At 34.5% G+C, this 13,531-nt stretch overlaps 1 protein-coding gene across 4 annotated transcripts in view; it reads right to left on the bottom strand.

Moving 5' to 3' along the window:
- Positions 1-2,901: 2,901 nt before the first annotated feature.
- The window catches only part of WASF1 (WASP family member 1), a 103,287-nt gene continuing 92,657 nt past the window's right edge, over positions 2,902-13,531 (bottom strand). For all 4 annotated transcript variants that reach the window (XM_037844396.1, XM_037844398.1, XM_037844395.1 and 1 more), the window contains 6 exons: positions 11,416-11,569; positions 10,229-10,346; positions 8,575-8,747; positions 6,707-6,886; positions 4,677-5,305; positions 2,902-3,761 (listed from right to left, as the gene is read on the bottom strand). In XM_037844396.1, coding sequence (XP_037700324.1) covers positions 3,604-3,761; positions 4,677-5,305; positions 6,707-6,886; positions 8,575-8,747; positions 10,229-10,346; positions 11,416-11,569 — 1,412 coding nt within the window. In that variant the 3' untranslated portion in view covers positions 2,902-3,603. The remainder of the gene's footprint in view (positions 3,762-4,676; positions 5,306-6,706; positions 6,887-8,574; positions 8,748-10,228; positions 10,347-11,415; positions 11,570-13,531) is intronic.

Genomic DNA, 13,531 nt, shown 5'->3' with positions numbered 1-13,531 from the left:
AAAACTGGAGTGGCCAATGACTGTTACTGTATGTACAAATATAAAAATGTTTCCACATGTGGGAGAACAAATGAATGTCAACCATGCAGAGTGTTGATAAAGGGGTAGTATTTGGGAAAAAACATAATAAAAGCAAACTGTAGTCTATGGTCAACAGTAACATTGTAATATGCTTCCATTAAATGTAACAAAGGCAATATACCAAAGTTAAATGTGTATGAGAAGGGGATATAAGGGAGGGATATGGGATTCTTGGTAGTGGTATTGTTTTCTGTTCTTAATATTATATTGTATTGTATGACATTTTATTTTTCTTTTTATTATCTTTTTTATTATTTGCCAAAAAAAAAAAAAACAAAACTTTTTCAGAGTAATCAATATGTTCAAGTGCTGACTGTGGTGATAAATGTACAACTATATGATGCCACCATGAACAACTGACTATACACTGTAGATAATTGTAAGGTATGTGAATATATCCGTATAAAATTGTAGGCAAAAAATATAAATGGGGTAAAAGTGCTGGAGAAAACATGGAGAGAGGGATGTACCTATTTACTGTTGATCAGGAGGAAGAATGGTGTAGCCTTTCTGCAGGTCAGTGTGCTGGTTCCACAAGAAGCTAAGTATGTGGGGGCCATAAGGTCCTGCAATCTCATTATGGGGTATGCACTTGAAGATCTGACAGCAGGGACATGAATGGACATTGGCACATTGGTTTTTATGGAGGCAGTATTCATGATTTGCAATGGGTGGAGGTGGCCTAAGGGTACACTGACTGAGGAACAGAATGGTGAATTGTGGTGTATGTATAAAATGAAATATTGAGCAACTACGAGAAGGAGTGAAGCCGTGAGATTCCCAATGAGGTGAATGGATCCTGTAGACAGCATTTTGAGTGAAGTACGCCAGAAACAAAGGCAAACACTATAATGACTCACCAATATGGACAAACTACAAGTAAACTCAGAATTGAATCTTAGAGCACAGTCTAACAGGGAAACAATTATTGTAATGGTCCCTAGATTATGAGCTCTTAGAGCAGTCAAATCTATCCCTGAATTGTAATGGATATCTCCAAACTCAAGAGATGCTGATCCCCTGGTGTATAACCTGATTGGTCTCTGGAACATTGGGTATCTGTGTGACACCTGAAACTCAGAGCTAGAGTGCAGCAGATATGAATGTCAGTATTAACGCATACAGCAACTGTTAAAATAAAATAAAATAAAATAAAATAAAATAAAAGCTGAAAAACAGCCCAGACTTCAATTAGGATATGAATGAAGATCTGGTTAAGACTAGGACAAATCAGACCAAAGGGTAAAGGTTGAAACTGACTGTGTTAAAACTTCAACTTATATGTGAGACCAAGGGAAGAGATGTTTATTTCATCAGGATCTGTATTTTCTAAACAATATAACTTCTACAGTCAGTTTGTTCAAACACCAGAATTACATGGAACTTTGAATAGGAAGTGAGATATGGTAAGTTTGTATAGGTTAGAGTGAAATAGCAACACATTCCAAAGTAATTTGGGTGGAGAATAAAAATATACATGCAGGGACCCCCTGAGGAACTGGGGGAGGATGCAGAAGTGTTGGACTTCCTCACCTGGATTGTCGTGGATGTTCTCACAAACATTGGGGACTGACATCTTGGTATGCTGAGCACTCTATCTTAGGGCTTGCCCCTATGAAGTTTGTTACTGCAAAGGAGAGGCTAAACCTGCTTATAATAGCACCTAAGTGTCTCCCCCTGAGTGCCTCTTTTTTGCTCAGATGTGGCCCTCTCTCTCTCTCTAAGCCACCTCAGCAGGTGATTTCAATGCCCTCTCCCCTACATGGGACCTGACTCCCAGGGGTGTAAATCTCCCTGGCAATGCAGGATATGACTCCGGGGATGAATCTGGACCCAGCATCATGGGATTGAGAACATCTGCTTGACCAAAAGGGGGATGCAAAATGAAACGAAATAAAGCTTCAGTGGCTGAGAGATTTCAAACAGAGTCGAGAGGTCAGTCTGGTGGATATTCTTATGCACTATATAGATAACACTTTTTAGGTTTTAATGTATTGGAATAGCTAGAAGTAAATATCTGAAACTATTAAACTCCAACCCAGTAGCCTTGACTCTTGAAGATGACTGTGTAACAATGTAGATTACAAGCAGTGACAGTGTGATTGTGAAAGCCTTGTGGATCACACTCCCTTTATCCAGTGTATGGATGGATGAGTAGAAAAATGGGGACAAAAACTAAATGAAAAATAGGGTGGGATGGGGGGGATGGGGTGTTCTTTTTTACTTTTATTTTTTATTTTTATTCTGATTTTTTCTGGTGTAAGGAAAATGTTCATAAATAGATTGGGGTGATGAATGCATAACTATGTGATGGTACTGTGAACGGTTGATTGTACACCATAGATGATTGTATGTTATGTGAATATATCTCAAGAAAACTGAATTTAATTTAACAACAACAACAAAAAACCTCATGTAGTCTTTTTTGAGGTTAAGTAATATGATATTAATGGTGCGTTTCCCTCCTTGCCTTTATGGACTCTGGAAACATTAACAACTCATTTTATCATCACAAAATATAACTTCAAGAAATCCGTTGTGAAACTTATATCAAGGATTCCTGAAATTAAAAGGCAAGTTGAGATTTTAATTAAAAGCAAAAGGAGTTAGAAAATACTGATTTTGTGTATTTAGTCCTTAAAGAGTAAAGAAAAGAATGACATTAAAGCTACTAGACAATATGAACATGTATAATTAAGAGAGAATTATATAGCTTAATTTGTTTTTTACATTTGAGTTTATCATCTATGTATTTAGAACCTACTTTAAAGTATTTGATAAACTATCAAAAATATTTTTACTGAAAGAGCAATACCCATGTGCCTTTCAAATGAACCATTTATTAAATTAGATTGTTATTCTTAACAGTTATGTAAGTTACACATATGTTTAAGTCAGAGTATTTCACATGGAAAAAGTTTAAACTCCTATAGGCAAGCAAAATTGTTTCACACAATATATAAGTGGGAAGGGGATACGGCTAAACACTCAAATAAGGCAAGTATTTAAAAACAATAAAACAATAATTAAAAAAAGTTCAAGCATTCCTTTAAGAGAATTCAACACTACAAGCTATATGTACTTTCTGAGTGTACTCATATAATCAAGGCAGTGTTTCTTCTTTTAAACTTCAGGAAACGGAATAAGGCTCATTATAGATACAGCTGCCCTCAAGATTTCAATCTCACTTGCTTTCTTTAAATTAAAATTCACAAAGTGCACAATTAAGATATATCAAAAAATTGAATCTGCTATTCTAACAGCTGCCCATGCTTAATACTTAGTGGTTTAATTGACCAAATTATGTCTTTTCAGGGAAAAAAAGAGAAGATAAGCCACTGTAAAACATTTAGTTTGAAATGTATGCTAATATCTTTCTTAGAAATAAAAATTTATGGAGGAAAAGGGTTATTTATCATAAGGAAAAGAAAACAAACACTAGAATGACCATACATTTTCCAAGAACAAGCACCACAAAGAACATCTGCATTCAGTTTTGTAATATTTATCGATGCAATTTTCTTATTCCAACCAATCTACTTCATCAAATTCTGAATCATCTTCTGAATCACTATATTCGACAGCAATACGGCGAGACAGGATGGTGGCAACATCATTTTCAATGCGCTCGTGTTTAGCTTCCTGTTCACGCTGTTCTTCTACTTTGCGTAGCTGAATACCTGATATAGTAAACCCAAATCATTAAGTATTTTAAAACAGAATACTAGACACCAGATATTATTAATCTTTCTATAATGAAATCAAATACATATAAGAAATACTCAGAGGAAAATAAAAAGGTCTATTAAAAATTTTGAAGAAATCATATTTAGAGAGGCATTAAATCTTTCATTATGTCATCACCTGTGATATTAGTTGCTGAAATTTACTAGATATCCCAGTGGATATCTACAGTTTATGTATCCATTGTGGCCTACTCTGCCTCCCTGTTCACCAACCCCCCCAAAAAGTTAACCAGGTAATACATTTCTTCTATTACCTCTATAGTCAAATAAATTAAACATTGTTTAGTATATTTTCAGCAGCTTTATTCTCCCAGTATTTGAGAGACAGGCACTATTATTCATTCTTTATTCATAGTACCTAGCATAGAGTAGTTGCCTAGGAAATGCTGACTTAATAAATGAGTGAAGAGTTCTTCCCTTTGTTAGTAAGGGAAGAAACCTAATCCTTTACAGCCATCTGGTAGAGCAAGAGTGTCACTGATACACCAAATGGACAGCCTTAATACTGAAGAAAATACCATTTTTAAAAAGGAGTAAATACACATAATAAACATAATATAAAGAGTTTTTACAAAATTTTCTATAACATGTAGGTATGATATTTTCAATTTCTCTTTCAGTCAATAAACATTTTAAGGGTCCCTATTAAGCATGAAAATAAAATGATTAACTGTGCTCTATTTTCATGAAAATGATTTAAAATTTAAGTTGGACATAGTTTTCTTTCTAAAGGTCATTTGTGTAAAACAATCTAAAATTTTACAAATGAGAAAAAACTTATTATCTCAAACATTTAGAACGTTTCTAATGCTACTGTAGCAATGCTTTTAATGGCTCTGAGAAAATTACCTTTTCGTATTGCTTCCAGAAGTACACTCCTGGCATCGCTGATTACAGGTAGGGTTGATGGATGACGCTTTGGCTCAGAAGCAGGTATAACTTGTGATGGAGGAGATGGAGGCATTAATGGAACATGAGGACCTGGGGCAGCAGATGGAGTTGGATGTAGCCCAGAAGGAGGATGAGCAAGAGCTGCAACTGTGACAGGTGATGATGGTCGAATGCCAGGAGGAGGCAGAGGAGGTGGGGGTGGGGGTGGAGGCAGCCCCTGGACTTCACCTTGTGGGAGTGGATGAACTGGTACAGTCTCACACACTGGGGCAGCTCTAGCTACTGGGGGAGAGGGCTGTACTAGAGGAGGTGCAATTGGAGGAGGAGCTGGGTGAAGAACTCCAGGAGCAATCTGAAGAGGAGCCGGAGGAGGTGGTACTGCTGGAGCTTGCAGAACAGTAGCTGGAGGTGGCGGTGGGGGAGGTACTGGTGGGGGAGGAGTCGAAGTCATTGAAGCTCTTAATGAAGAAGTTGACAAGGCAGATGGAAGAGGTGGTGGAGGAGGTGGGGGGGTGGGGCTCACAAACACAGGTGTCCTGCCTGTAGCTGGTGACTGAGGGCGATTTTCTATCAAACCTGTAGTGGAACTGAAAAGACAAAGAGATCCTAGTAAGTTATTGAAAGAGAAAAACCTAAACCACACGAAATATGTGTGACTATCATTAATTATATCAAAGTAGTTGTATTAGCATGTTCCTGTAGAAATTTAAAAATCCTTCAGCAGTATTTAGAATGAAATCAGAACTAAAAGTATGCCGACAAGAAAACTGATAGGCAGTACTTTAATTTGTAATAGTCTAAATAGTCTCATCCTCTCATTTGACTTTCATATATACGCAAGCATTTTATGCTTATTTTGACAAAAAAAATGCTCAGTTCTACACTGTGATATGAGTCTCTGTAGTGACTTGATATTAATCATATTACAATATTTATAGAGATACTTGTGGTCAATACAATGATGTATTTATATTGAAGCTATTAAAATTCACCATATGTCATTTCAGTTAAATCAGTGTCAACTAATTAGAAACCATAATAGGAAACTTATGGGGCCCTCCTCTTTCCTGAGGGTAGAACATCAAATGAGTCAGTGATAGAAGGTTAATTTTTTAACTGAAAATTGTAAAGTTGATATTTATTTCTCTATTAGAATATTCCTCTAGTAAGAAATAAGAACAGTTGTTTCTTGTTGGTAGGAATGTAAAATGGTGAAGGCTCCTGTGGAAAACAGTCTGATGATTCCTTAGAAAGCTAAGTATAGGATTACCATATGACCCAGCAATTTCACTTCTAAGTATATACACAAAAGAACTGAAAGCAGGCACTTGAACATCCATATTCATAGCATTATTCACAACTACCAAAAAGGTGAAAGCAACCCGTGTCCCTCATGTGGAATAATCAACATGTGGTATATAAATATGATGGAGTATTACTCAGCTGTAAAAAGGAATGAAGTTCTGATGAACATGGATGAACCTTGAAGATATCATGTTGAATGAAATAAGCCAGACACAAAAGGACAGTATTGTATGATCTCACTGAAATGAAATAATTAGAATGAGCAAATTCACTGAGTCAGAAACTAGAATACAGATTACCAAGGGCAGGGATGGAGGTAGGGAATGGGGAGTTAAGATTTAAGGGGTATAGAGTTTCTGTTTGGGGTGATAGAAAAATTTTGATAACGAATGGTGGTGATGATAGTACAACACTGTGAATATGATTAGCAACAGTGAATTATATATTTGAATGTCGTTATATAATTGACCTGCTACTTGTTTTTATAAATGAAATTTTACTGAAGCACAGCCATATTCATTTGTTTACATATAATCTATGGCAGCTTTCATGCAACAAAGGCAGAGTTGTGTAGTTGTGATAGAAATTACATGGCCCACAAAGCCTAAAATATTTACTATGTGGTCTTTTAAAAAAAGACACCAACCCCTGAGATAAAGTGTCATTTGCTTGTCCCAACATACCTGATACAGGTGGGTATGGGTTTCACATCTCCTGCTCCATGCATTGGTGGAGGTGGAGGTGGTTCATGTGGTCTGACTAAGACCCTTTCCTCGGCTCTAGTCAGAAGCTCACTCATTTGACTAAATGGCAAGGCAGAAAGTGAATAAGATCCATCCATATGATCCACATATGTCTGTGGTCTAATAAATAAGTAAGTAAATAAATAAATAAATAAATAAATAAATAAATAAATAATCAGTGCATTTTTCTTGAATTATTGGCAAAATGAAGTGTTCTACATGAGATGTTTAAGGATTATCCTTCAAATGCCAATATTTTAGCCACTCTTAAGAAACTTTTTTTCAGAAATATATTCATAAATCCTGCCTTTAAATCAAAGCATGCTGCTCTTAATGCAACTTTTCCCTGCTGATTTAAGTTTTTTCATGATGATCATCAGTTATTTTATTATTTTATAATAGAATTGTAACAGTTCACAAGGATGGAAAATATTACACATATAGTCTTATTAACAAGACAATAAAATAATTTTTAGCAAATTACATTCCAAACTATGTGTCTCTGTTTCATTTTTTTCTTTATAAGAAGTCAGATTCCAATAACAGAAAGCTGCAGAATAGGAAAACTGGAATTTTCTACCACTAAGATATCTTACTGCTCTCTTAAACCTAAATGACTTCCAAATGTCTTGTATTCAGGGAGAAAGGCATTCCTGATACTGGCACCACAGATAGCTAGCTATGTCGTTTTTGCCTTTTTGGCATTTTCAAAGATGATAAGAGTCCTTAGAAAACAGCTAAGCAACAAAGCAGCATGTGACTTATGATCAGATTTAAGCAAAGTTTTAGATAACTTAAGCATGTGGGAGTTGATAAATATTTACTAATTTTAATGCATTGAGAGAACAAAGTTAGGTTTAATAACATATGTGCATAGAACAAGTTAGAAATTATTATATTTTGACTACTGGACCAGATAAATAAATACCTTGATTACTTAACAGCAGTAGAAATAAGTATATAGATTTGTCTCTAGATTATATAGATTTGTCAAATTATTTGTCTATAATTTGTCTATAGATTATAAATTTTTAAACAATCTCAATTCTCTCAGTCTCTTCCTTTTAGAAATGCACATAAACAGTATCTCTCACATATATATTTCTCCTAATACAGTCTAAGATATTTCACACTTATGGGCCTAATAATTTATATGTATTAGTCAAAAGAAAACCTTAAGCTTTTTTTCCATTCAAAACATCAATATAACATTATACACAAATTGCTTCATAGAGGCCAATATTCTGTGTTTGCTCTAGTAGGATGTTTCTTAGATAGTGTCTATGGCTACTGGGAAGGAAAAAGGATTTATTCTACATTTCTACAAAACAGGATGAGTAATTTTGTTTAAAAGTCCTGATATATCTGGGGGGTGGGGTGTGTGGCACACAAAGGAAGTTAGGGGAAAGGAAAAGGAACAAAATACAACTCCTTTTCAACTACTGTTTTATATATAATAAATCAATAGTACTTCAAAAAAAAAATGCCAAATCCCATTTCTGTCTTATGAAATTCTAGCAGGCTCTGCCTGAAATATTGAAAGGAAATTGGGACTTCATATGAGAGCTAAAACAACCCTGAAGATCATCTAGTCCAACTCTCTCTTTCTACAGATGACACAAGTAAGATAAGAAAATGACCTGCCCAAGGTTAAACTTCAGTAGGCTCACAGTGTCAGGGTTTCAAAACCATCTCTATGCTTATAATAGGGTCTATCGGTTCAGCAGTTCAGGATCTAAGACTTAGAACTACACATATTACCAACAAGCCAATGTTTTATCATTAATTAAAAAAAAAAGACAAGAAACCTTGTTTCAAAATGAGAGGCTGGGCCATTAGCAACTTCAATATGCTTATGTAAGAGATTAGCATCATCTTCAGCCAGTTCTGGACCTTGGGCCAACTTCTGCCATTCTCTCCGCCTGTCATGAGGTGCCCTTGGCACTTTTTCTGGTTCATGAGGACGATCTAGATTTTTCTGCTGTAACACATATATTGAAAGAAAGTCAAATGTTGAAGTGCTAAGTTTTAAAAAAGAGGTTATAACAAAATAAAATTCTGACGTTAGAATGTCATTATCACATAATAAAAGCAACACACAAACAGTTCATTTGTGTATTCAGAGTTATATCTTACCTAGTTTGCAATCCCAGTTTCTTGTCATGTTTGTCAACCCCTAATTTGAACTGATGCACCAAATACAAATAGTATGCCTAAGTAATAAAATTTGAGGTCAGACAGTCCTTTTAGGTGAAAAACCAACACTGTACCCACATTTATTAATTTGCTATGATAAGTGAAATCGCTACCATTAAGGGCATTGTCTACCTCTAAACAACACCTGAATATTTATTTATTAAGGTCACATTTTCTGGAAAGGGAGCAATTAGCTGGCCAACACACTGGAAAAAAAACAATTATCCAATTAACCCGTAATAACTCTGTCACCCAAGAGAAAATAGGGTCTTTGAAAAATAGAACAAAAAGTGACTCTAATTGGGGCAGAAAGCATAGAAAAGTCTAGAGTGGGTGTAATAAGTTCAAATGCCCAAAGAGGCCAAGCAGATAATACACATGCATAAAACTGGTCAGGTATAAGACAGGGCCTGAAGTGAACTAGACAGGCATCTCTGTCTAATGCATTCAAGTTCAAAAATTTTAAAACCACTGTTTGTCAAGCATACAAATTATGCCTTTATATGTAATCTGGCTTGCCAGTCACCAGTTTGCAAACTCTGGCTAGAACACTGAGATACTGTCTAGCACCGAAGAACATGAGGGCATTATGGGGAACAAGGGGGGAAAACAGGCATAGCCAGAGGAGAAACAGAGGGATGATGAAGACTATTCGCCTCGTTCATAATTTTGCCTAAATCCAACTTTGCTTCCTCCTTTTATACTTTCAATAATCATTAACATGTAATAAATAAGACTGATTTTAATTTTACTAGAAAACAGAAAATGACAATGCAACAGACAGATACAGGAATTAAGTGAGAATAAAATAATCTCTCCAAAACCTTTAGGATATGCTTTGTAGTAACAAAATATTCGCTTTATCTACTTTACCAATATCTGCACAATTTTCCTTTGTTCCTTCTTACCAGAATGCCTTTCCTTTCCCTTATCTACTTAATTTCCTACCTGTTCTTCAAGATTCTTTACAAGTTTGTTGGAAGTGGTTTCCAACCCTGCCCCTGGCTATGGCAGGTGCTATTTTGTGCTACTAAAAGCATATATGTAAACTTTTGCCATGGCACTCACACCATATTTTAATAATCTAATTGCTCATCTGGTCCCAGTTAAACTATAATCTTTCTGTGTGATTTTAAAGACTTCAGTATTTGACTAAAGTGACTTAATGAAATAAAACTATCGAAGTACAGGATTAATAAAGTTCCATATATGCAACAAAATACAAATGCATAAAAACAACTTCAATTTTTCAATCTCTCGTAATACCTTCTGCTTCCTCTTTTCCTTCCTCTTATCCTCTGTATCTTGCAACATTTTTTCTTTCCATAGATCAAAGAAATATGAAGGATTGGTATAAAACTTCAAACCTTCTTTACCGTCATCTCTGAAATAAAAAATGTCAATTAAAATATGTTAGTTAAGACTTAGAAAAGCAATCAAAATAGAAATAATTTTACTGAAATGTTTCTTTTACGTCAATAAAACAGAGCATGTGTAAAAATACTGCCAAAATAAATATGAATAATGCATTAATATAAAATTTCTTACAAATCAGTAGGAAACTAAGGAAAATGGAAAACCAGACACCTTTCAGAACTGGTGGTAATAATTTAAAGTACAGTTGGACAATTTTCACCTCTAACTTCTCTTGCTGAATACCAAATGTTCTAAAGTCTTTGGGAAATTCCAATAATTACAGATAGGTCTGCCAAAGATGAAAGCCTAAAAGGACAATAACATCATTTAGAATAGAAAAATTTTGCAGAGTCTCTCCCAATACTTTATTATCCTACCAAATCCAAAAGATAGAACTTAATAGTAATTCTAGTAGTACCACTTATATCCAATGACTTGTATATGACTTACAATTTTAAATAACTATTTGAATATCATTTTGCTCAGGATATGATTTATTTACCTATTTAATAAATCATGTGAAAGCACTCTGAAGAAAGGCTGAATAATTTCAATTTTATTTTAAATGGTAAAAAATGCTTTTAAAACAGATAGCACATGTTCATTATGTAAAAATGTAATGCATACAGCTGAAGTATAGACAAGAACAGGTGAAAATGATAATATTTATTTTGTTAGTGTGGTGGAATTTTGAGCTATTTATTTTTTTATTTTCCATTTAATTAAAAAAAATGAAATTAAAAGGACAATAGCTCCTTGTCCCTACATATTAATAAGTGTGGCTTTTCTTAATAATACTTGTTAAAACAACTCCCTTGAATTGGTCTTGTCTATTGGATGCCAGAGCCTTAGGAAATCATCTGGTGAATAAAGCAAAGGCTTTATAAAGGTGGTGGATGGGGAAGGGTCTCTGTACTGGCCAGAAACCAAATGAAATAAAGAATGCTTGGGGACTCAGCATTTAAATGTAGACCACTACCTACCTGAACCTGAAGTCTGAGATAAATAATAAGCCTTCTTATATATTAATTACTGACCTATAAGGTGTTAGAATATTGAGAGGTGGAGGCTGTTCACAAACATCATATGTCTCCTGTAATGGAATAGGCAAAGTCTTGCGGTCAAAAAGCTGCTGATCTTGAATTGTTGAACTTCGGAAAGCTTTTCTCATTGTTATATCTTGCAAAGACACTAAAACAAAAATAAAAAAGCATTTTGTTTGATTTTATAAAGACAATTTAACATAACAGCTTAAGAGGTTGGGACCCTAGTGGCTTATGAATCAGGAATCATGTCTTAAATATTCTAGCATCATATTCCAGTCAGATGGATATTAATACAACCTTTGATTTCTAAGCATAGAAGGCCCTAAATGTCACCTGAAGATCTACATTTGCCACCAAATATATCACTTTCTTTACTCTACCTGCCACCTTTGGCCTTATCAACTTAGATTTTTGTCTTCCTTTCTTCTATAATCTTTTTTCCCTACCTCTCTTTATTATTTCTCTTTAACTTATATCAGTAATACTGAAGGAATTACTTAGTTATTATTGGCATTCTGGCCTAACCACAGTGTTGATCTTACGCTATATACACTATGAATACGCCATATTACACATGTACTATAAAGGTAAAACAAACTTGAATGTAAAGAAAATATTTTCAAGTACTGGATGATTTAAATTATTGTCTATTTCATTTATCTTTTATCTTGTACTTCAAGTATTTCTACCCAGACTGTAAGCTGTTCAAGACTGAGACTATCTTGTATTTAGTATCCCTGGTACCTAGGATAGTCCCATTACACATATGATGATTTAAATAAAACTTCATTTACTCATTTTTTTGGATGGTTTAAATAAGAAATGTAACCAAATACAGCATTATTAATTTTCAGATTGATTTCCTGATTTTAAAATTTATGTACTTGCTTACATATGGCTTTAAATATACAGATAAATACTTTGTACTATAGCAACATCAGTACAGAACAATCATTAACAATTTTTAAATCATTTTTCTCCCTAAAGTAGTATCTCTATCACCCTCACAAATAAAACTCTCTCAGCTTTTAAGTTTGGACCCATGGGCTGCGTGGAGCAATGAGGGTGGCTCTGCAAAGACCATGTCATGGCTGCATTCCCTGTGCTCCCTGCTGCCTGGCTACCAGTGCACTTACAAACACCAAAATAAAATTCAGAGAATAAAAAAATTCTTTCCCTCACTATCACTACAGAGTGCTATGGGACAAATTTAAAGAGTACTTTACCACATGTGCTAGATACTTTCACTTATTTTTATAACATTTAGTCTTGATAAGGATTCAACAAGATAAGAATTATTCTATTTTTTAAAGGATAGGAAATATTGTGTAACTGGCCCAAGGCAAAATGGTTAATAAGCAACAGAGCCAGAACTGGAACTCAGACCTTCTGCCTTTGACGCAGATCCTCTCGGCACAATACCACATGCTGTTCCTCTGGCTCCTGGCAAAAGACGCCTGTGTTTTCTGCAATCAAAACAGATCACTTCTTGCCACCCCTGTCCCTCTTACTAACTACAGGTATGGAAAAAGATGGAATCCAGTGTTTAGTCTCCCAATACTTTCTTACAAAAGGATGTAAAGAGCATGTAAAATAAAGGCCATGATGTACTTTTCTATCTTCAATTTGTCTCATTATCATTTGTCTTACTAACAGACCACTGTGACAAAGCACATTCCAGTTGCCAACAATGAAATCTGATATTATAACACAGTAAATTAACACAATGTTTGTAAACATTAATGAATTAAATATTAATTTACAAGTCTTTGTTTAAAAACTCATTTTTTTACATATTTTCTAAATTATATTAGTAATTTTCAGTTATTTACTATTTAATGGCAATGAAAAAACAAAAATATTGATACCACACTCTGTGATTTAGTATCATATTCATAATGTTATCTAGTTTGAACTCCTACTGAGTTTAAATCTCTAGGTTAAATAGCTTTGTTTCTATCCAATCTCCCGAAAAAAATTTCAAATTAAGTAATTCAACTTTTAGATTCTGAATTCTCTACTTCTCCACATAATTTTAAAGGGAACTGTACACAATTCTGATAACTTCCTATATTTGGCAGCAGAACTGTACTTTGAAGTAGTATAG

Source organism: Choloepus didactylus, chromosome 7, assembly GCF_015220235.1.
Source record: "Choloepus didactylus isolate mChoDid1 chromosome 7, mChoDid1.pri, whole genome shotgun sequence".
In the NCBI taxonomy this organism is placed as follows: Eukaryota; Metazoa; Chordata; class Mammalia; order Pilosa; family Megalonychidae; genus Choloepus; species Choloepus didactylus.
The sequence above is the reverse complement of the archived record's forward strand: the minus strand, read 5'-3'. Positions and strand labels throughout refer to the sequence as shown.